The sequence below is a fragment of the Bos indicus genome, chromosome 19 (genome assembly GCF_029378745.1).
Source record: "Bos indicus isolate NIAB-ARS_2022 breed Sahiwal x Tharparkar chromosome 19, NIAB-ARS_B.indTharparkar_mat_pri_1.0, whole genome shotgun sequence".
Taxonomy (NCBI): domain Eukaryota; kingdom Metazoa; phylum Chordata; class Mammalia; order Artiodactyla; family Bovidae; genus Bos; species Bos indicus.
The window spans coordinates 56,899,185-56,921,469 of NC_091778.1; the positions used below are offsets into that span (position 1 = coordinate 56,899,185).

At 60.6% G+C, this 22,285-nt stretch overlaps 1 protein-coding gene across 1 annotated transcript; it reads left to right on the forward strand.

The window, feature by feature from the left end:
- Window positions 1–3,725: 3,725 nt before the first annotated feature.
- Window positions 3,726–22,071, forward strand: EVPL (envoplakin). Its single transcript, XM_019982470.2, has 22 exons — window positions 3,726–4,135; window positions 6,473–6,572; window positions 7,161–7,315; window positions 7,431–7,557; window positions 8,552–8,677; window positions 8,879–8,917; window positions 9,019–9,180; window positions 9,267–9,374; window positions 9,550–9,645; window positions 10,962–11,087; window positions 11,973–12,119; window positions 12,425–12,579; window positions 12,746–12,843; window positions 13,136–13,308; window positions 14,566–14,744; window positions 14,833–14,971; window positions 15,100–15,293; window positions 15,643–15,793; window positions 16,954–17,037; window positions 17,166–17,276; window positions 17,375–17,467; window positions 18,380–22,071. The coding sequence occupies exons 1-22, from the start codon at window positions 4,038–4,040 to the stop codon at window positions 21,818–21,820; spliced, it is 6,102 nt and encodes a 2,033-aa protein (XP_019838029.2). The 5' UTR covers window positions 3,726–4,037; the 3' UTR covers window positions 21,821–22,071.
- The last annotated feature ends 214 nt before the right edge of the window (window positions 22,072–22,285 follow it).

Genomic DNA, 22,285 nt, shown 5'->3' on the forward strand with positions numbered 1-22,285 from the left:
GGAGCAGACTGCCCCTCCCTGCAGGACCCCTGGAGTGGGAGGAGCGAGTGGGCAGCCTAAGCCAGCCACCCTAGCACAGCATCCAGGCTGCCACCCTGTTGCCTAGCTGCGTGTACATGTGGCCGGTTCCCAGCTGGGAGCCGCACCGCTTTCAGCTCTAATCACCCCACGGCTTGGGCCTTGGGCCCCACGAGCTGTGAGTAGCCCACGTGGCTTTCCTGGAAGCGCCAGGCTGGGGCATGTGAGTAAGCTGCTGCTCAGAGTCACAGCGCTGAAGGGCCTTCCCTGGTGGTCCACTGGCTAAGACTCCGCACTCCCAATGCTGACTTTGATCCCTGGTCGGGGAACTAGATCCTACATGCTGCAACTAAAGATCCCCCATGCGCCAGTGGAGACCGAAGATCCCGCTTGCTTCAACTAAGACCCGACGCAGCCAAATAAATAAACTTAAGGGAGAAACAAAAGTCACAGTGCTGGAGGGAGGTTGAGGATCCATTGATCCCAAACATCTCAGTCCGCAGAGGGAGAAGCACGTGCCAGGCGAGGGGAAGGCCTCAGGGGCAGGATGGGAAGCCAGGTCCTGGGCTTCCTGCCTGGTTCCGAAGGAGAAGATGCTATGGAAGTGAGGCCCAGGAAGGCTGAAACAGGGCACCCAGTCCGGCTTCTGGGTCAGAGCTGTCTGATAGAATTATAATGTCAGCCACAGATGCAAGTCTTATCTTTAATTTTACATTTTCTAGTAGCCACGTTAAATAAAAATAGCAACACCCCTTCCCCTATGTGAGGAAAACATGGGAATCCGTGACCCTGAAGAGTGCCCTCACTGACCACACTGGCGCTCAGACCTCAGACATCCCACCTGCAGAGCTGGAAGCAATAAATTTCAGCTGTTTATAAACCAAAAAATAAAAAGCAATAGGTAAAATCAGTTTTTTAAAATAATGTTTCATTTAACACAATATATCCAAAAGATCACTTTGATGTGTAATCAGTATGAAACTCCGCTTCCCCAGTGGCTCAGACAGTAAAGAATCTGCCTGCAATGCAGGAGACACAGGTTTGATCCCTGGGTCAGGAAGATTCGCTGGAGGAGGGCATGGCAACCCAGTCCAGTATTCTTGCCTGGAGAATTCCATGGACAGAGGAGCCTGGTGGGGTCCACGGGGTCGCAAAGAGTAGGACACTAACACTTTGACAATCTAAAGCACTATTGAGATATTTTACATCCTCTTTTCATACTACGTCTTTGAAGTCTGGCGTGAATTTTGTACTTACAGCATCTCTGTTCAGAGTGGGCTCATTTCAAGGGCTCAAGAGTGACAGGGGCTGGGACAGCACAGGTGGCCACCGAGGCTGTCGGTCCCCTCCCAGCCTTCTAAATTTTTTTCTCAGATGTTGAAGAGCCTGCATCTTTCTTGGCCTCCATCCTTTCTCCGATGCCCTAGTCTTGGGGGCCAGGGCTCCTTTGAAGAGGACCATCCTGTAGTGACAACCACCTTGGAGACCTGGCTGCTCCTGCCTCCTGCATGCCAGCCCCATCTGGGAGCTGCGCTCTGATTTGACCTGATGTTAGACAGTCACGCCAGGGATTCAGCTCTTGGTTTTCTTGCAGTGAATCAGTTCATCTTAATCTCGGGCATGTGAGGGTCCTCTGTGATACTCATTTATTTCCGGGGCTGGGGGTGGGGTGCTTCTGCAGAGAGGAGGCAAAGCTCTAACGTTCCAGAATTCAGCCTCCAGCGGGGCCTCCATTGGATGCCTCCATTCCTGGCGCTGGAGTCTAGCCATTCTCCCCTGGGGAATCCAATGACCACCCCCTCCCAAGAAAGGGCCTGGAGTTCTCAGGGAAACAGGAGTGGGCTGAGGGCTGCTGTCATCTGTCTTGGCTCTCCTGGGATATTGCTGTCACTTGCCTGACCTTAGAGATGAGGACGTGAGCCGACTCTCGGGTTTGCTATAAGAAGCCAGTCATTGGACTGGGTCCTGAGCCCGAAAGTCATTTCAACAAATGGGCCCCTTTCTGAGAACAGAAAATGACAGGTATGCAACGAATGGTTAGAAGACAATTGTCACCCGGAACTAACATGGAGCTAGGGCAGAGGGTCAGTGGCCTCCGGGCCCAGCCTTCCTTCTCTGGCTCCGTCTCACCATCACACTCAGCTGGGAGAAGAACCCTGGAAACCACTCTGCTTCCCTGTTGCTACGTCCCTGTTCTATTCCATAAGATGGTATGGGAAAACCCAAACGAATGTTTTGGCCAGCCCAACACTTCCCTGTTGGGTCAAGGCCTCCTGCTCCTCTCCCCACCCCCACCACCACTGTCAGCCACTCCTCCCCACCTCCAGGATGGGTGACTCCTGTCCCTTCTCCAGGGCCAAATTCAATTCAATTATTCTCGAGATGCAGCCCAAAGAGACTCAGGCCTTTCCTGCCCCTGGGGGCACGTGGCCTCTGTCCCTGGTCTCCCCAGTCTGCTGGGCCCCTTGTCTGTTCTCTAGATGTCTTCTGCCCTCAGCTGGGCCTGCCAGGATGCCCTAATGATCCTAACCCAGCCTGTCTGCCTCCCTCCCCTCACCTTGCTCCCCCTCAAACCCTCCTTCCACCGAAACTGCAATGGTTCCAGGGAATGTCTCCAGATTTTTAGGAGTGACTTGAGCTGGGCCAGTGAAACGAATGCCTGGAGACAAGGAACCCACGCCTTTCTTGAAGACCCTGGAGGCCGCTGTGGGAGAAGGCAGCTACCAAGATGACCTCCCTGGCCCTCACTGGGAAGAAAAGACCAGTAAACAGGCACTGCTGTTGGACACTCCATCCGACTCCAGAAAAGCCACCAGGGGCCACTTTGGGGAAGGAGGAGAGGCAGGTAGGAAACCCAAGTAACAGTGGGTTCCCAGGGCTTCCCTGGTGGCCCAGTGGTGAAGAATCCACCTGCCAACGCAGGAGACATAGACCCCATCCCTAGTCCGGGAAGATCCCACATGCCTCAGAGCAACTAGCCCACCACAACAGAATAGCCCCCGCTCGCCGCAACTAGAGAAAAGTCAGGTGGCAATGAAAACCAGCACAGCCAAAAATAAACAAAATTATTTTTTAAAAAGCAGTGGGTTCCCGGGAGGCTCCGCCAGACCCTGGACTCAGCAGCACCCGAAGGCTGGGTGCTGGGGCCCTTGGGGGAGTCCCGGCCCCTCTAGAGCTGGTCTGCAACTCTCTGAGGATCCCAGCAATGCACATCTGACTGCATCTGGCCCGGGAGCCACAGACAGATGGGAGAGCCAGCCGGCCAGGAGAAGCGTTCTGCAGCGCGGTGGGTGGGGCTCCAGGGAGCTGGCTGGGTGGTGTCCACGTTTCAAAGGTACTTGTGCCGGTGGTCCAGGGAGAATGCCCCCTGGCTGCCCCACCCCGTCAGTAGAGGACACAGAGCAGAGACCCGGACGCCCTGGGGGTGAGCAGAGAGCCCGGGGTCCCTCCGCCCACCCTGAGCTGGCAGGGAGCAGCCCCCCGGTGGAGAGTCCTGGGTGAAGAGGTGTGCCTGATAGCAGGGTGTGGGCTGGAGGTGTTCATTAACCCCGAGCTCTAAAGCCCGGCCTCGATCTCTGAGCCTGCGTGTGCACACGCGCGTCCGTCTGTCTGGAGCCCTGTCTCCCCTGGGCCCGGCTATTTCCCCGTCTGGGCGTGATCACGGCTGGCTCCCTCTGGCTCTGGGCGTTGGGTGTAACAAGTCTGAACCTTCTCTGAGACTCAGGCAGGCTCAGGCGCCCCGCCCTCTGGGCTGTACCCTTTCCTCCCAAACTGGTTGTGCAGGAGCAGGCAAGAGTGTGGTGTGGGGAGTGGGGGTGCATGTGCGCAGCCCTGGCCCCCTCACCGCCTCACCTGCAGGGAGGACCCGCCCAGAAACTGCCCGCCTGGTGCCCAGCCGCCCCACCTCGCCAGAGCCCAGCTGAGCAGCCAGCGAAGACGCACGCCCGCTGCCCACTGCCCGCCGCCCACCCGCCCTCGCCGGCCGAGCCCAGCCCGAGCCTGCGCCTGCCTTCAGGACCATGTTCAAGGGGTTGAGCAAAAGCTCTCAGGGGAAGGGGTCCCCCAAGGGCTCCCCGGCCAAAGGCTCCCCCAAGGGGTCCCCCAACAAGCACAGCAGGTGAGCGCGGCCGGGGGTGGGGGCCGGAGCCAGGATGGCTCCAGACCCAGGGGCTCCAGCCACCTGGAGGCAGCCGGCCAGAGCCGGGGACCAGCCCAGCGCTGGCATTTGGTGTCCTGAGGCTAAAGAGCCTGGGGGTGGACTCTCTTCCTGGCCCAGGCCCAGGTCCAGCCCTGGCAGGGGCCCAGGCATGGCCTGGAGCTCCCCATGTTCTGGGGGGTGCAGCCTGAGGGCTCTACAGACATGCTAGGCAGGGGCCTGAGCTTTCCTCCTCTGCTGGGAGGTGAGGAGGCTGGAGGGCACGGCTCTCCACCCACGGCTCTGCCCTCTAGGCTCCACTTATCCTGAGATGACCCATGGGACCTGGGCACAGGGTGGGCAGAAGGATTGAGGCCAGAGAAGCCAAGAGGTGGGCTGCAGAGTGCCCAGAGGCAGGGAGGCGGGGCTGTGCTGCTCCAGGTCCAGGCTGCGGCTTTCCCCACCGGCTGGCACCTTGGGCCTCGAGAGCTTTGTTATGGAGATGAGATGATTCCTTCACCGGGTGGGTGTGTGGAGGGGTGCTATGGGGAAGCAGTAGGGGCCCACGGATGTCTCAGAGCCTTCCTCAGTTCACCCAGCTCTCTGCAGGGTCCCCAGCCCGCCGCCCCCTCCCAGAGCCCCACGCTCTGCAGACAGGCTCGGGCAGCCTTCTTCCACTCACTGGCTGTCAGCCCCCTCTGCTAGGTGGAGGCAGCAGTTCGCCCGGGGTCCTGGGTGTGAAGGTGGGGGCCGAGATGAAAGGCCCAGCACCCGATAGGGATCAGGGCGAGGACACAGGCTGGGCTTCTGGGCGGACAGGAAAGATGGTGGCTAAGACTCTCACTGGAGTGACCTGTCCCCCCTGGGGCTTGGGCCCTGCCCAGGGCGGAGTGGGCTCCTCCCGGCGGGAGCAGCCCTCCCAGGATTCCGGACCTGGAGCTCCCAGCCCCAGGGCGGCTCCCGGTCATCTCCTTCCCCTCAGCCCTGTCCTCGGGCGGCGGCCCCAGGAGGGCACATCAGTCCCCTCCCGTGCAGTCCATTTGTTCAGCACATATTTATGGAGCACCTACTGTGTGCCTATTTATGGAGCACCTACTGTGTGCTGGGGCTGCTCTAGGCCCTGCGGATGCCATCGTAAACAGAATGGACAGGTCCCAGCCTTCAGATCCCTTTAGAGGAGTAAAAACAAGCACTTAACGGGAGCTGACAGGACGCTAGTTTTCTTCACAGTCACACGGTGAGGAGGTGGATATACTAGAGCGTTGGCCTCTAGGTGAGGAGCCTTAGGCCCAGAGAGGTTAAGTAACTTGCCCAAGACCACACAGCTGCAGGGATAGAGGAAGATAAAAGCCAGGCTGCTGGTCAGAGTTCTTTCAGACTGTCTCTTTGTGGCACAGCCCTTCTGCTTGGAGGGGGCTTCTCCTTGGACCCCTGGTTCAAGGCCCAGCCCGTGTTGCCATCCCTCCGCAGGGACGGTGACCTCACAGGGTGCTGTGCTCCTGAGGCTTAGACCACATTCTTATTAGGTCTGCTTGCCCCTCTAGGCCCCAGAGAGTGAGCTGGAGCCCACAGCTGGCACGCTGTAGAGGCTGGGAGACGGCCCTGGGAAAGGACCCCGGTTCAGGCTCATCCTCTGCTCCTCCTGGCTGTGCCACCTGGAGCGAGTCAGGTCCAAGCTTGGGCTCTGAACCCCCGAATCTGGAAAGTGTTGGGGTTCCCTGGCAATCTCATGGCCCACCTCCCCCACCGGGTGCTGTGTGTCTCCTCTGCAAGCTTGCTAATCCCGGGCAGGCCCTGCAAAGCCTGGGGCAGTGGAGGGGGACGGGGCTGGCGTGGGAGGAAGCTGAGCCGGGGGACTTGGTGCTGTTCCCCTGCCCCCAGCCAGCTCACCCAGCCCTCCCAGGATCCAGCTGTCCGCCTCAGGTATTAGGGGCTGAGCCAGTGAGTCATGTGCTCCCCTGCGGGCTGCCTCCCCTCCAGCCTGAAGCAGCAGCAGAGAGCAGGGTGGGGTTGGGAGGCACTTCCTTGATGGGGGGAGATGGCAGCTCCACAGTGCCACCCACACTCAGGACCCTCATTTTCTGAACCCTCACTGAAGGCAGAGCTCCCCTGCCCAGGACTGTGTAGCTCACAGAGATTCCTACCGAGAGGCCAGGGCTCCCCAGGTCTTGACTCCACCCTCCTAGGCCACTGAGCTCAGCTGTAGGGCAGGACAGGGCGGGTGCAGGCAGGGGATCCCACCTAGGTGGGCAGACCTCTGCCCAAGGGAAACAGGGAACTTTGCCAACCAGGCTGCCCTCTGTCTCCACCCCTCATCAGAGCTGCCACTCAGGAGCTGGCCCTGCTGATCTCCCGCATGCAGGCCAACGCCGACCAGGTGGAGAGGGACATTCTGGAGACCCAGAAGAAGCTGCAGCAGGTGAAGCTGGGGAAGATGGCAGGGTGTGGGGGCGTGAGAGACTTGTTGCCATGCCTGGTGGTCCCAGAGGTGCCCACTCGCCTTGGTAAAGATACACAGACGGTCCTGTCCTTCCCTGGTCACTCCCCAAACACAGTGGAAGCGAGGGCTTGGCACACCTTCTCTGGTGGGTTCCCACCGCCATGCCCTCCCCTGTCCCTTCATCGTCATCATGGCACCCCTTCTATAGTGACGTCAAAGCAGAGCTCTTCACCTGATGTTCCGGGGGCCCTTGACCTGGTTCTGCCTACCTGCTCAGTAAACCCCATTTTCCATTTCTCCCCAGGCTTTCTCTAGGCAGGAACATCTGTTCCTTTTTTCTGAAATGTGCTGTCCTCACCACTTCACCCCATCCCCCAAAGCCCTCCCACCTGCAGGAAGGCCTCCGTGATTGGTTCCTGCAGGGGGGTCAGAGGACCTCCCCTGTGTCCCTGAGTCCGCCTCACTGGTGCTCACACTTCGCTCTCTCCCGGTGTGGGCGCCAAGGTTGGCCAGGGTCCCTGGGATGGCAGGGGGGCTCGAGCAGCAAGGATGCCTTCCCTGCCTCAGGACCGGCAGCACAGTGAGCAGCGCCAGGCCCTGCAGCACCGGCAGGAGGTGGGCCGCAGCCTGAAGGAGGCCGAGGTGCTGCTGAAAGACCTCTTCCTGGATGTGGACAAGGCCCAGCGGCTCAAGCACCCACAGGCCGAGGAGATCGAGAAGGAGTGAGTGTGGGGCAGGGGGTGGCAGCAGCAAGAGCTGGGGGTCCAGAATGGAGGCGCCGGGGGTCCCGGGGGAGCCCCAGACCCGGCTCCGACCTGCTGGCCACTTCCTTGGCAGCATCAAGCAGCTGCACGAGCGGGTGACCCAGGAGTGCGCCGAGTACCGCGCCCTGTACGAGAAGATGGTGCTGCCGCCCGATGTGGGGCCCAGGGTCGACTGGGCAAGGGTGCTGGAGCAGAAGCAGGTCAGGGGTCACCCAGCAGCCATCAGAGGGCGACACAGGGCTGCGTTTCGGCAGGGGCTGATGCATCCTTGGACCTGGGTGGGGGCTGGGTCTCTGAAAAGGGAGGGGGCAGAAGAGACCGTGCAATCATGGAGGGCTTCCTGCAGGTGGGAGAGCTCGGTTGGGATGAGGTGAAGTGGTGAGGAAAGGATATTTCAGAAAAAAGGAACAGAGGCTCCTGCCTGGAGGAAGCCTGCGGTGTGATGGAAAAACGTCTTTTCTGGGCAGGGAGGGAGAACCAGGTCAAGGGCCCCCGGAACACCAGGTGAGGAACTGTGCTTTGCTGTCACGACAGAAGGGGTGCCGTGATGACAATGAAGGGAGAGTTCAGTTCAGTCGCTCAGTCGTGTCCAACTCTTTGGAGGGACAGGGGAGGGCATGGACAGGGCAGGGTGTGTGCAGGCTCAGGAGCCAGGCTGCAGGTGTCAGGCAGGAGGCAGGGCAGAGCAGGGAGATTTTCAGAGCTGAGCCTTGAGACTGGGGACCAGTGGGATTCAGGATCCACAGTCACGTGACCCTGAGGCCTCAGCCAGGGTCACTGGAGACTAGCATGTTCCCCAGGGTGTCCCATGTGGGCTAGAGGTAAAGAACCCGCCTGCCAGTGCAGGAGACATAAGAGATACAGGTTCAGTCCCTGGGTCGGGAAGATCCCCTGGAGAAGGACATGGCAACCCACTCCAGTATTCTTGCCTGGAGAATTCCATGGACAGAGGAGCCTGGCCGGCTACAGTCCCTGGGGTTGCACAGAGTCGGACACGACTGAAGTGACTTAGCACATGCCCCAGGGTGAGCTGCAGCCATTCACCCAGGCAGCGCCTGGCCTGTCCACCTTCTGCCCAAATGACCAGCTCCATCCCCTGCTGATGGGGATGCTGGGTGGAGGGGGATGCTGGGTGCGTGCAGGGCTCCCCACCCCAGGCCCTGCGGCAGAGCTGAGTGGCCAGCTCTTCTGCAGAAGCAGGTCTGCGAGGGCCAGTACGGGCCGGGCATGGCGGAGCTGGAGCAGCAGGTCGCCGAACACAATATCCTGCAGAAGGAGATCGAGGCCTACGGGCAGCAGCTGCGGACCCTTGTAGGGCCGGTGGGTGAGCCGTCCGACACCCGCCCCTGTTTGGCCCCAGCCCTGGTTCCCTTTCTCCCATCAGAGCCTGAGCGAGGTCTGGCTGGTCCTCGGGGACTAGGGATGGAGGAGGGGCAGGGGAGGCTCAGGGATGTGGGGTGCGTTCTCCCCTGCACCTCATCTCTCACTGGGCCTGTGTTTTCTCCACCTTGGTCGAGACAGGACGCGGCCACCATCCGGAGCCAATACCGGGACCTCCTGGTGAGCCCCAGGGCGGGCTGGGTGGGCTGCCTGCACCGTTGACGAGGCCAGCCTTCCTGGGCGCAGCCTGACGGTGCCTCTCTCCCCACATCCGAGGGCAGAAGGCGGCCTCGTGGCGAGGGCAGAGTCTGGGCAGCCTGTACACGCACCTGCAGGGCTGCACGCGCCAGCTGAACGCCCTGGCCCAGCAGCAGCAGCGCATCCTCCAGCAAGACTGGAGCGACCACCTGGCCGACCCCGCGGGCGTGCGGAGGGAGTACGAGGTCAGCGGGGGCGGGTGGGGGTGGGGTGGGGGGACAAGGCCGGCCTGGTCCTCACCGCCAGCGCCCCCGCCTTGATCCTCTCCCAGCACTTCAAGCAGCACGAGCTGCTGAGCCAGGAGCAGCGCGTGAACCAGCTGGAGGACGACGGGGAGCGCATGGTGGAGCTCGGGCATCCGGCCGTGGGGCCCATCCAGGTGCAAGGGCCGGACACTCCCCGCTGCCTTGGGGGCTCTAGGTCAGGGAGCTTCCCGGGGAGGCTGGGGAGACCAGGCCGGGCCAGCAGGGGCAGTGGGCAGGGCCAGCTGAGTGGGTGGGCGGGTGGACGGACGAGGTCGGGCGCGTCTGAGAGCTCCACACTGCTGCCCCCAGGCCCACCAGGAGGCCCTAAAGGTGGAGTGGCAGAACTTCCTGAACCTTTGCATCTGCCAGGAGAGCCAGCTGCAGCACGTGGAGGACTACCGCAGGGTGAGCCGGGCGGGGCTGGGCAGGGCCGGGTGGGAAGGCACGATGCGCATCTCGGGGGCCAAGGCACCTCATAAAAACGACAGAGGTGCATCGTTGTGACTGGGTCCCAGAGGAAAACAATGTCACCCACGAATTCGCGACAGGGTGACGTCACTCCTGGGGGTGTGAATGTTTGTTCTTGAAAGTGAAAAAAAAAGAACTTTTTTTTTTCATAAAAAATAAATCACAAATATGCATATGTAAATGATATACAGAATATCTGTGATATTAACATTTCATGTCAATGATGGGGAAAGTAAGGACAAAAAAAGGGAAAAGTTACTCAAAGGTACGTCTCTGGTGCCCCAGCAGTTAAGACTCTGCACTCCCAATGCAGGGGGCCGGGGGTTGACTTTCTGATCAGGGAACTATGTCTCATGCAAGTAAGAGTTCTAACGCTGCAACTAAAGATCCCACATGTACAACTAAGACCCACACAGCCAGATAAGTAAATTAATTTAAAAAAAAAAAATTTTTTTAAAGCTCCTTAGAAGGTTCAATAATGAAACAAGGGTTGAGAAACATTGATATAACAGACTATAATAGACAACAGTCCTGTCTATAAAAAGACAATTTTTGGTTGTTTTGAAAACAAAAAAAATTAAAAATATATATCCACAATGGGGACTTTTTTTTTTTGGCTGTACCACACAGCTTGTGAGATCATAGTTCCCCAACAGGGATTGAACCCAGGTCCATGGCAGTGAAAGTGCTGAGACCTAAGCACTGGGCCGCCAGGGAATGCCCAGTGGGACTTTTTTTGGGGTTTTTTTGGTAGTTTCCAAGTAAAATGGTTTATAGACTTTGAGGAAAAAAGAAGCCAAAAGTTTTCCCTTTTTTCTTTTTTATTAAGGACATTTTCCTATATATCCACTATACGTTAGCACATCCACTGAGGAGAATCCCGTGGTGTCACCCAACTGTGGGCTGTCTCTTTAAAGCACACGCGTAGCTTCTGCTCAGAGACGCCCTGGGCACCCACCCCTGGATCCCAGCCAGGACTCCAGGTGCTGGAGCGAGTCCTCCAGGAGGGGCACTGCCCGTCATCTGTGCAGGAAGGACAAAAAACAACGTGTTTTACGACACTAAAAGAAATTAAGTTCAGTGACCCCCAAATACCTGATTTGCCGAGCGCTTCAGTTGGAAGGTCCCACTGCCTGGGTAGAAAGGCCGACGGCGAGTGGCACTTTGGGTTCAGCCAGTTTGGGTTTAGCTGGTTTGCAGGGTGGTGGGCAGTGAGTGCCCCAGCTCCGCCCCTGACCACCCACCGACCTCAGTTCCAGGAAGAGGCGGATTCTGTCAGCCAGACCCTGGCAAAGCTCAACTCCAGCCTGGACAGCCAGTACAGCCCTGCCCCGGAGGGCCCACCTGGTGCTCTAATGGAGATGCTGCGGCAGCTGGAGGTGAGATGGCCCCCGGCCCCTCCCCGTAGCCGCTCCTGGGCACCGGGCGGGCCTGGGTGTCTGGGCCTCATGCCTCCAGGGTGCTTAGTCCTGCCTGGATCCCCTGCCCTGAGGGCAGGAGGAGGGGCTTCACTGCAGCTGGAGGAGCCTGGTCTGTCAGCTGCAAGCCCTTCCCACCTCTGGATCTCAGTTTCCTCGCCTGTAACGTGACAGGGCTTCCCAGGTGGCGCTAGTGGTAAAGAAAGTGAAAGTCACTCAGTCGTGTCTGACTCTTCGTGACCCCAAGGACTATACAGTCCATGGAATTCTCCAGGCCAGAACAGTGGAGTGGGTAGCCTTTTCCTTCTCCAGGGGATCTTCCCAACCCAGGGATGGAACCCAGGTCTCCCGTATTGCAGGCAGATTCTTTACCAGCTGAGCCACCAGGGAAGCCCTCCTGCTTGCCAATGCAGGAGACATAAGAGATGTGGGTTTGATCCCTGGGTGGGGATGATCCCTTGGAGGAGGGCATGGCAACCTACTCCAGTATTCTTGCCTGGAGAATCCCGTGGACAGAGGAGCATGGCACGCTACAGTCCACGGGGTCACACAGAGTCAGACACGATGAAGTGACTTCGCACGCATGCACACACAGTGTGGCAGGGACTGCCCAGAAGAGCTCCGACACCCCTCCAGCTCCCACTCTGCTGGCCTGGGGGTTGGTTGCTGGGCAGCCACCTGCCCCACCCCAACCAGCAGACTCTAGGATCCTGGGTGCCTGGGGAGGGGCTCGCTTTACGTTGCTGACTAAGAGACCCTGTCTTCATGACGGCCAGGACCCCTTCCTGGCCCTCCTGGGGGGCACAGGTGGGTTGGTCTGAGCCTCCACTGCCTGGGTCACTGCAGGCAGAGGAGAAGCAGCTGACCATGGCCGAAAAGACTCTCAAGGACCTGCAGCTGCAAAGCCAGGGGGTGGCCCCTCTGCCCCAGAGAAGGAACCTGCCCCTGCAGCCCCTGCGTGTGGACAGCATCTGTGACTGGGACTCAGGAGAAGTACAGTCTCCACTCGGATCCTCCGGGCCCACCTGCCCCACCCCTGCCACCCTCTCCCTCCCCTGCCCCCTCTTACCCACTCCAGCCAATGCCCTGCCCCACCCCTGCTCCAGCACCACCCGCTCCAAGCCCTGTCCAGCCCCTGGCCCGTCCCTGTCCTGACCCCGGCACTTCCTGTCCCTCCCTGGCCCCGTCCCTAGCCCCTACCCTACTGGCCTCTGCTGGGCCTCGATCCCTTCTCCAGCCTGGCCCCTAGGCCTGCATGGCCCCTCCCCCACCTCCCCGCCCCCTCCGTGCCCCAACAGGTGCAGCTGCTGCGGGGTGAGCAGTATACACTGGTGGACAACACTGACCCACACACCTGGGTGGTCCAGGGCCAGGCAGGCGAGCCCAAGCGGGCCCCAGCCGCCTGCTTCTGCATCCCAGCTCCGGACCCTGAAGCCGTGGCCAGGGCCTCCGGGTGGGTCCTCCTGGGGACCCAGGGGGGGCAGGAGGCAGGCTCTGGACCCACCCAGACCAGGCCCTGCGGTTTGAGGCCGTCGCCTGCCCTTTGCCTAAATGTGTGACTGCGGGGGCTGGGGGAGAGCATGGAGGAATGTCCTTCTCTGACCGCCCCCTTGTTCCAGGCTTGCCTCGGAGCTGCAGGCACTGAAGCAGAAACTGACCGCAGTCCAGAGCCGCCTGAAGGCCAGTGCCAAGGAGCCCTTACGGCCCAGCCAGCAGGGTACTGAGGGATGGCCAGGGAAAGAGGGAGGCGTTGTTGAAATAGGAGTAGATGCCTACTCTGGTCACCCAGGGGCTGCCACGGGCAGGGGGTGACCCTGAATTAAAGGCTCTGATCTGGGGGTTCCATTCCCTGGGTTGGCAAGCCTGATGTCCCTCCCTCAGTGAGGCCCTGCCCACCACCCTCCCCCACATGGGACCCTCTGCGGGGGCTCATGGAGGGGCCCAGCAGGCAGGCAGGCAGGCAGACACGAGGCAGGCCCTGGACCCTCAGAGGCACTCTCTTCCCCCAGCTCCAAGCAGCTCGGGCCCACCCGACCCACAGGCCCAGAAGCTCCTGACACAGATGACCCGGCTGGAGGAGGACCTGGGGCAGATAGAGAAGCAGCTGCTGGCTTGGGCACGGGCCCCGCTGAGCCGCACCACACCACTCGAGGACCTCGAGGGCCGCATCCAGAACCACCAGGTGGGTGAGCCAGGGCAGCTGGGATAAAAAATGGTCCAGCCCTGGGGAGGCAGCTGTGGGGGCAGCCGCAGGCCCCCGAGGTGGAAGAAGTGAGCAGACAGTCCAGGGCTCCCTCAGGCTCCTTCCCATCCTGGCTCTTCACCTGACCTGCTCTGTGACTCTGGGCAATTCGCTTAACCTCTCTGGGCCTTGGTTTCCTCATCCCTGAAAATGGGCTTGCAGCATCCTAGGGGCGGTATCTCCGGGGTGGCTGACGGGGAGCCTCCCTGGAGAGAGTGCAGGGGTGTAAACGCGGTCACAGAAGGACTCAGAAATGCTAGCGGTGAAAGCCACCCCTTCCCCACACCCGGGGGTGGGGGGTCGGGGGGAGAAGTTTGGGTTGTGTCCTTCCAAACCGGTTTCTACTCAGATATATTGTTTGGATTTGGCTTTTAAAATGTGAAGCATGTTGTTCAAGATTGTGCACCTCGGTCTTCTTCACTCCGCCACGTTCTGGGGTGTTTTAGCTTGGTCAGGGGCCCGACCAGGGGAGGCAGGGCTCCAGAGGTGGGAGAGGTGTTTCAGCTGGGGTCCTGGGGGGCCAGGCAAGGAAGGAGGAGTGGCAGAAGGAGGCACTGTGGGGTGACAGCCTGGACAATACCTCTGCCCATGCTGGGCCCAGGTTACCACTACCCTGGGCAGGACCTTATTTCCCCGACCAGGGAGCGAACCCATGCCTTCTGCAGGGGAAGCGCAGTGTCTTAACCACTGGACTGCCAGGGAAGTCCCCGGTCCTTGGGTTTTGAAGGTCCTCTTCCACATCAGAGGTGTTGGGGGTCCAGTTAGCCTGGAAGGTGGGCAATATGTGGTGTGGAGCCAGCACTAATGGATCAGGGAATCGACGAGTGAATAACTGATAAAAGAATTGACAAAATCATAATCCCAAGTGGGTGGAGCTAGGGCTTTGCTGCTTGACTGGGGGGAGGGGGCAGGGAACTGAAGCTTTTGAGAACAGGACAGTGACGTGAAGACCAAGGTGGGCGGCAGCTCCTGACTCACAGGGTCTCATTTCATCCTCCCATCAAGCATTTGTAGATGAGGAGACTGAGGGTCAGAGAGGTTGACCCGCCTATGGTCATCTACCTGGAAACTGAGCCCGAGCGTGTCCATACCACATTTTGGAGGCCTCGCAAGCAGAGTTAGGTTGACATAGCGGGAGGGCTGGATGGAAGCCACCTGCCCAGAACCAGAGATCCTGAGACCCCTGATGCACCCCAGGGCACGGCCCAGCGGCTGCAGAGCCTGGGAGCAGAGAAGGAGGCGGCCCAGCAGAAGTGTGAGGCGTTTCTGTCGGGGCAGCCCTCAGGGCCCGCTGCCCTGCATCTGCCCGTGGTCCTCAACAGCGTCAAGAACAAATACAGGGATGTGCAGGTTCTCTGCAGCCTCTACGGGGAGAAGTGAGTGCTCTGGAGGTGGGGGCCGCTGGGCAAGGCCTCGGGGGTGCGGCCAAGGAGGTGTCCGACCCTGGGCCTCCTCTTGTGACAGAGCCAAGGCCGCCCTGGGTCTGGAACGGCAGATCCGGGATGCAGACAAGGTCATCCGAGGCTTCGAGTCTGCCCTGGCACAGGAGGCCCCCATCCCCGCAGGCCCGGGCGCACTGCAGGAGAGGGTCAGCGAGCTGAAGGTGAGGGGCTGGGCGGCCTCCTGGCAGGAGTGGGGGTGCAGGCTGACCCAGGAGCTGGGGGGTAAGTGGAGGGTGGGCCTGGCATCCAACCGAACCACAAGGGTACGTTGTGTCCCCTCCTGCCTCAGCGCCGGCGGAGGGAGCTGCTGGAGCAGCAGGCCTGTGTGCTCGGGCTACACCGCCAGCTGAAGGCTGTCGAGCATATGTGCAGCGCACTGCAGAACAATTTCTGCGAGTTCTGCAAAGACCTGCCTCACCAGCAGCGCCAGGTGCGGGCCCTCACCGACCGCTACCACGCCGTGGGGGACCAGTTGGACCTGCGGTGAGTGGCCGGGCTGCTGGGGCTCACAGCACAGCCCTGCAGTGCGTGGTGGCCGTGGCTGACGAGCTTTGGGGCCTTGGACGGGTGAGCGCACCTCTCTGAGGCTCGGCTTCTTTCCTCTAAAATGGGATGATAATGGTGTCAGCCTCCCAGGTGGTGCCTGGTACAAAGTGTCGGCCCATCTCTGAATGGCCGGCTCCAGCCACCCAGCCAGAGTTGAGAGGATCAGCATGGCGAGTCAGTCAGGCCTTCCGACCTGTCCCAGGGACGGAGGAACTCACCAGCCTCCTCCGCACACCCCTCGCCTGCCCCCCGAGGGCCGCTCTCACCTCTGCTCCTCCTCCTGCAGGGAGAAGATGATGCAGGATGCTGGCCTCACCTACCAGCAGTTCAAGAACTGCACGGACAACCTGAACGCGTGGCTGGAGCGCCTGCCCCACAACAAGGTGCGGCCCAGCGACGGGCCCAGCCAGATCGCCTACAAGCTGCAGGCGCAGAAGGTGAGGAGCTGGGGCTGCAGGGGGTGTGGGCCGGCCTCTCCCCCTGCCTCTTACCCAGAGCTGAGCCCTCAAGCCAGGCCCAGTTCCCTGGCCGCCTTCCTAACAGGGAGAGCAGCCTGTGCGCATGTGGCCCGCCCTCTAGTGGCCAGTGTTTTAATGACCTCAAAGCTCAGACCCCAGAGGCTTTGCTTCCTTCACCACCACCCCCGCCACTCAAAATGCTACACTTTGTCCACGGTGGCTCAGACAGTAACGGGTCTGCCTACAATGCAGGAGACCTGGGTTCAATCCCTGGGTCGGGAAGATCTGGAGAAGGAAATGGCAACCCACTCCAGTATTCGTGCCTGGAAAATTCCATGGATGGAGAAGCCTGGTAGGCTACAGTCCATGGGGTCCCAAAGAGTTGGGCACGACTGAAAGACTTCACTTTCACTTTCACTTTGTCTAGGAAAACAGCCAGCCCTTCTCTGTTTGGCCCGAGGTGGGCAGTGGGCTTTGTGTTCCTGGAGGTACCAACTCCTAAGCATCCTCTTCCTCATACCTCCTTACTATTGCTGCTGCTGCTGCTCAGTCACTAAGCCATGTCTGGCTCTTTGTGACCCCGTGGACTGCAGCACGCCGGGCTTCCCTGTCCTTCTCTATCTCCTGGGGTTTGTTCAGACTCATGTCCATTGAGTCAGTGATGCTGTCCAACCAAATCATCCTCTGTTGTCCCGTTCTCCTCCTGCCTTCAGTCTTTCCCAGCATCATACATGCTGGTAATGAAAAGGGGCTGGGTACAGCCTGCCCTCAGGCAGCCTGCAGTTTTGGGGGGAGGCCAGTGCGTCTCAGGCCATGATGCTGATAAGTGCTTTGGTGGAGAAGCCAGTGCTGTGGGAGCCCTTTGTAAGGACACCCATGGGGTCAGGGCAAGTGGTCTGGAAGGAACTGACACTGAGCCTCAGGCCTAAGGCCTAAGTAGTGTGACCAGTATGTGTGTATTGGGGGTGAGATGTTTCGAGCAGAGGCTGTGGTGGGTCACGGCCGGGGGTGGGGGTGGGGTGGTGGAAGGCAGCTTCCCACAGAGCGCTTGCTGCCCCTGGGTGCTGCTGGCTGCCCGCGGGCCTGGAGGCGAGCCCAGGTGAGCGGGGGTCCCCTGACCCTCCCTCCTGCCCTGGCAGAGACTGCTGCAGGAGATCCAGGGCCGCAAGCAGGACAGGGCCACGGCGTCCCGCCTCTCCCAGCACCTGCAGGTGGCCCTCCAGGTAAGCAGTCCTTTCAGCTCCTCCCTCTTTATCTCCCCCTCCCCCTCCCTCCTTCCGCCAGTCCCCGACTACCCCTCCCCTAGCTCCCCCCACTGACAGCCAGTCTATGTCCTTCCCCACCTGCTCAGGACTATGAGCTGCAGGCAGACACCTACCGAGGTTCCCTGGAGCCCACCCAGGTGGGATCGGCCCCCAAGAGACCGCGAGTTGCGCCCCTGCAGGACAGCATCCAAGCCCAGGTGAGCCGGGCTCTTTGTTCCTCCTTCCCGGGCTGCCAGCTCTGCAGCCTCTGAGGGAGGAGCTGACGCTGGCGCATCCCCTCCCTTGGCCTCTCCAGGAGAAGAACCTGACGAAGGCCTACACTGAGGTGGCAGCTGCCCACCAGCAGCAACTGCACCAGCTGGAATTTGCCAGAAAGATTCTGGAGAAGGTATGGGGGTGATGCCCACCCTAGGCAGCCTGGGCGGGTGGTTGACCGGGCAGACTTTCCTACCTGCTCACACTCAGCCCCGGGACAGGCTCAGCGGCCTGAGGGAGGTGCGGCTCTCTGCCTCCCCCAGCAGCCCTTCTAGGCTGGTTTCCATCTCAGAGTTAGTACCAGGAGATGTCACTCAGTGTAGTCACAGCTTAGCCCCTGGGCAGCACCCTGGTGGGGACAGGAGAAAATCCCGCAGTCTTCAGCCTCAGAACCCAGCCCTCATGGGCAAGAGGCCACCTAGGTCTCCATCCCTGGGAGACCAGAAGCTGGAAGCTCTCCACGACTCTTGGTGAGTGGCCAAGGAACTGGCCAGCCTCCTCCCACCCAGAGGTGTATCCCAGGATGCCCCAGAGGAGCACAGGCCCATTTCTGGGAGCCTGGGAGGAAGGGGAGCAGGGAAAGGTTGGGAAGGGAGGACCTTCTTACTTTCACATTCTCGTGCAAATGCAGCCTATACACTGCCTTACATCCTAGCACACTGGGCATTGATGAAGCCTCTTAAAAATCCTACCTTCGAACACCTCAGATCTCAGTTCCACCTCCCAGGACCTACTGGGAAGTCTCAGAAAGCAGGGAAGGGTCCTGATCTCAGGAGGGTGGGGTGTTGTTGTTCAGTTGTTCAGTCGCTTAATATCGGACTCTTGGTGACCCTACGGACTGCAGCATGCCAGATTTCTCTGTCCTTCACCATCTCCTGGAGTTGGCTCAAATTCGTGTCCATTGAATTGCTGATGCCATCCAGCCATCTCATCTTCTATCGCCCCTTCTCCTCCTGCCCTCAGTCTTTCCCAGCGTCAGGGTCTTTGGGCAGGGGCTTATCCCTTTCCTCCCTTTACCCCAGGACTCTCCCCTCTTCCTCTGCAGAAAGAGCTCAATGAGGACATCCAGGTGACACCTAACGCCCAGCAGGGGTCTGAGAGCCCAGCCCGGGGGGGCAGGAAGTCAGAGGCCCTGAGGTCCCAGCTAGAGGAGGAGAGGAAGCGGGTGGCCCAGGTACAACGTGAGCTGGAGGAGCAGAGGAGCCAGTTGCTGCAGCTGAAGACCCAGCGGCCCGTGGAGAAACTGGAGGAGAAGGAAGTGGTGGAGTTCTACCGGGATCCCCAGCTGGAGAGCAACCTGTCCAGGGTGAAGTCCCAGGTGGAGGACGAGGGCAAGAAGCGGGCTGGCCTGCAGGCAGACCTGGAGGCAGTGGCCCAGAAGGTCATGCAGCTGGAGAGCCAGAGGAAGGCCACGGAACCTCACCTGCTGACCAAGGAGGTCACCCAGATCGAGAGGGACCCCGGCCTGGACAGCCAGGCAGCCCAGCTCAAGAGTGAGCTCCAGCTCCTGCAAGAGGAGAACACCGCCGTCTTGGCCCAGCTGGAGGCACTGAAGGCAGAGCTGCTGGCCCTTGAGCAGAAGGAGGTGAACGTGAAAGAGACAGTCGTGGTGAAAGAAGTGGTCAAGGTGGAGAAGGACCTGGAGATGCTCCAGGCAGCCCAGGCCCTGAGGCTGAAGATTCAGGAGGATGTGGCCCAGCGGAAAGGGGCGGAGGATGCCGTGGCCAAGCTGCAGGCTCGAGTCGTGGAGCTGGAGGCAGCAATCCGCACTGTGGAGCCCAAGGTGATTGTGAAGGAGGTGAAGAAGGTGGAACAGGACCCCAGGCTCCTCCAGGAGGCATCCAGGCTGAGGAGCCTCCTGGAGGTGCAGAGGAGTGAAAACGAGGTGCTGGCCAGGGAGCTGAAGGAGCTGCACAGCAAGCACAGCGCGGCGGAGAAGCAGAAGCCCCGGGTGGATCTGCAGGAGCGCGTACAGGAGACCTTCCGGGTGGACCCGGAGACAGAGCGGGAGATCGCACAGCTCCGGGCTGAGCTGCAGGAGACTGGCCGCAAGAGGAATGGCACGGAGCAGGAGGTGGAGCGACTGCTCTCTGAGCTGGTGGTGCTGCGGGCCCAGAAGCCCACCGTGGAGTACAAGGAGGTGACGCAGGAGCTGGTGCGGCACGAGAAGAACCCCGAGCTGCTGCGGGAGATCGACCGCCTGAAGGCCCAGCTCAATGAGCTGGTCAACGGCAGTGGACGGGCCCAGGAGCAGCTCATCCGGCTGCAGGGGGAGCGCGACGAGTGGCGGCGCGAACGCTCCAAGGTCGAGACCAAGACGGTGAACAAGGAGGTGGTGCGCCGTGAGAAGGACCCCGTTCTGGAGCAGGAAGCCCAGCGGCTGCGCCAGGAGGTGCGGGAGGCCACTCAGAAGCGGCGGGCGGCCGAGGACGCCGTCCACCAGCTGCAGAACAAGTACCTGCTGCTGGAGAGGCGGCGGCCTGAGGAGAGGGTGGTGGTGCAAGAGGTGGTGGTCACCCAGAAGGACCCGAAGCTCCATGAGGAGCACAGCCGGCTGAGCCAGAGCTTGGATGAGGAGGCCGGCCGGCGGCGGCAGCTGGAACGGGAGGTGCAGCAGCTGCGGGCCGCCGTGCAGGAGGACGAGGGCCGACTCAGCTTCCGGGAGGACCGTAGTAAGAAGCTGGCTGTGGAGAGGGAGCTGCGGCAGCTGACCCTGAAGCTCCAGGAGCTGGAGAAGCGGCCTCCGGCAGTGCAGGAGAAGATCATCATGGAGGAGGTAGTCCAGCTGGAGAAGGACCCGGACCTGGAGAAGTCCACGGCGGCCCTCCGGCAAGACCTGGCCCAGGAGAAGACCCAGGCGACCGAGGTGCATCGGGAGTGCAAGAACCTTCAGGTGCAGATCGACGTGCTCCAGAAGACGAAGCTGCAGGAGAAGACCATCTACAAGGAAGTGATCAGGGTGGAGAAGGACCCCGTGCTGGAGGGAGAGCGTGCCCGGGTGTGGGAGGCGCTCAACCGGGAGCGCGCGGCCCGGGAGAGCCGGGAGGAGGAGGTGAGGCGCCTGCGGGAGCGGGTGGAGCGGGCCGAGGCGCTGGGGAGGACCTGGGCTCGGGAGGAGGCCGAGCTCCAGAAGACCCGGGACCGGGCAAGCCAGGAGTGCAGGCAGCTGCAGCAGGAGCTGCGGGAGCTGGAAAGGCAGAAGCAGCAGCGGGTGCTGCACCTGCAGGAGGAGTCCAAGCTGCTCAGCCAGAAGACGGAGAGCGAGCGGCAGAGGGCAGCCCAGCGGGGCCAGGAACTCTCGCAGCTCGAGTCGGCCATCCTCCGCGAGAAGGACCGGATCTATGAGAAGGAGCGGACCCTGCGGGACCTCCACACCCAGGTGAGCCGGGAGGAGCTCAACCAGGAGACCCAGACACGAGAGACCAACATCTCCACCAAGATCTCCATCCTGGAGCCCGAGACGGGGAAGGACATGTCCCCGTACGAGGCCTACAAGAGGGGCGTCATTGACCGAAGCCAGTACCTCCAGCTGCAGGATCTCGAGTGTGACTGGGAGGAGGTCACCACCTTGGGCCCCCACGGGGAGGAGTCTGTGCTCCTGGACCGCAAGAGCGGGAAACAGTACTCCATCGAGGCCGCCCTGCGCAGCCGGCGCATCTCCAAAGAGGAGTACCATCTCTACAAGGATGGCCAGCTCCCCATCAGCGAATTCGCTCTGCTCGTGGCCGGGGAGACCAAGCCCTGCCCCTCCCTCTCCATCGGCGCCATCATCTCCAAGTCCCCGCTCGCCTCCCCGGCCTCCCAGAGCACCAGTCTCTTCTCCCCCAGCTTCTCTCTCGGGCTTAGCGAGGACAGCTTCCCCATCGCCGGCGTCTATGACACGACCACAGACAACAAGTGCACCATCAAGACGGCCGTGGCCAAGAACATGCTGGACCCCATCACCGGGCAGAAGCTGCTGGAGGCTCAGGCGGCTACGGGGGGCATCGTGGACCTCCTGAGCCGGGAGCGCTACTCCGTGCACAAGGCGGTGGAGCGGGGGCTGATCGAGAGCGGCTCAACCCAGAGGCTGCTCAACGCACAGAAGGCCTTCACGGGCATTGAGGACCCCGTGACCAAGAAGAGGCTGTCGGTGGGCGAGGCCGTCCAGAAGGGCTGGATGCCCCAGGAAAGCGTGCTCCCACACCTGCGGGTGCAGCACCTGACCGGGGGGCTCATCGACCCCAAGAAGACCGGCCGCATCCCCGTGGCGCAGGCTGTGCTCTCTGGCATGATCAGCGAGGAGCTGGCCCAGCTCCTGCAAGATGAGGCTAGTTACGAGAAGGACTTGACAGATCCCATTTCCAAGGAGCGACTGAGCTACAGGGAGGCCATGGGGCGTTGCCGGAAGGACCCCCTGAGCGGCCTGCTGCTCCTCCCAGCCTCGCTAGAGGGGTACCGCTGCTACCGCTCGGCCACCCCCACTGTCCCGCGCTCCCTGCGTTGACGGGGGCCGAGCAGTCACGGGGAGTGATTGGGGATGGGGAGGGGAGGATGCACGCACCCCTGGCTCCCAGAGCAGCTTAACCCAGGGGAGTGGGTCTTCCCTCTGTCTCGTCGATGTTCTGTTTCTCAAACGTTCTTGGTGTTGGACTCCCTCCCGTAACTCTGGTATCCCCTGACCCATCCCCTGAGCCAGCAGCTCTGCTTTCCCGGCTCCTCCCTCACCCTGTGCTTCCAATAAACGAATTCTCCTGGTGTCTTTTTTTTTTATTCTCTTTTAGTAAATATGTAAAAGATAGTAAGATATGTTTATCAGTTATTATGTATTTATAGTAAATATGTAAAGAATAGTAAAAGATGTTTATCAGTTTTCACAATCAATAGCCAGATCAAAAAAAAGATAATTCCAATTGCAAGCCAACATTGAAACATGATTAACCTAAGGGTATAAAATAATTACATACAATTC

What these genes read in the sequence shown, in the direction of transcription:
- EVPL (XM_019982470.2), top strand. Translation starts at nt 4,038, where the DNA reads ATGTTCAAGGGGTTGAGCAAAAGCTCTCAGGGGAAGGGGTCCCCCAAG. An exon ending in GCCGTGGCCAGGGCCTCCGG is followed by an intron (nt 12,580 to 12,745) that starts GTGGGTCCTCCT and finishes CCCTTGTTCCAG; the next exon opens with GCTTGCCTCGGAGCTGCAGG. An exon ending in ACCTGCAGGTGGCCCTCCAG is followed by an intron (nt 17,038 to 17,165) that starts GTAAGCAGTCCT and finishes CCACCTGCTCAG; the next exon opens with GACTATGAGCTGCAGGCAGA.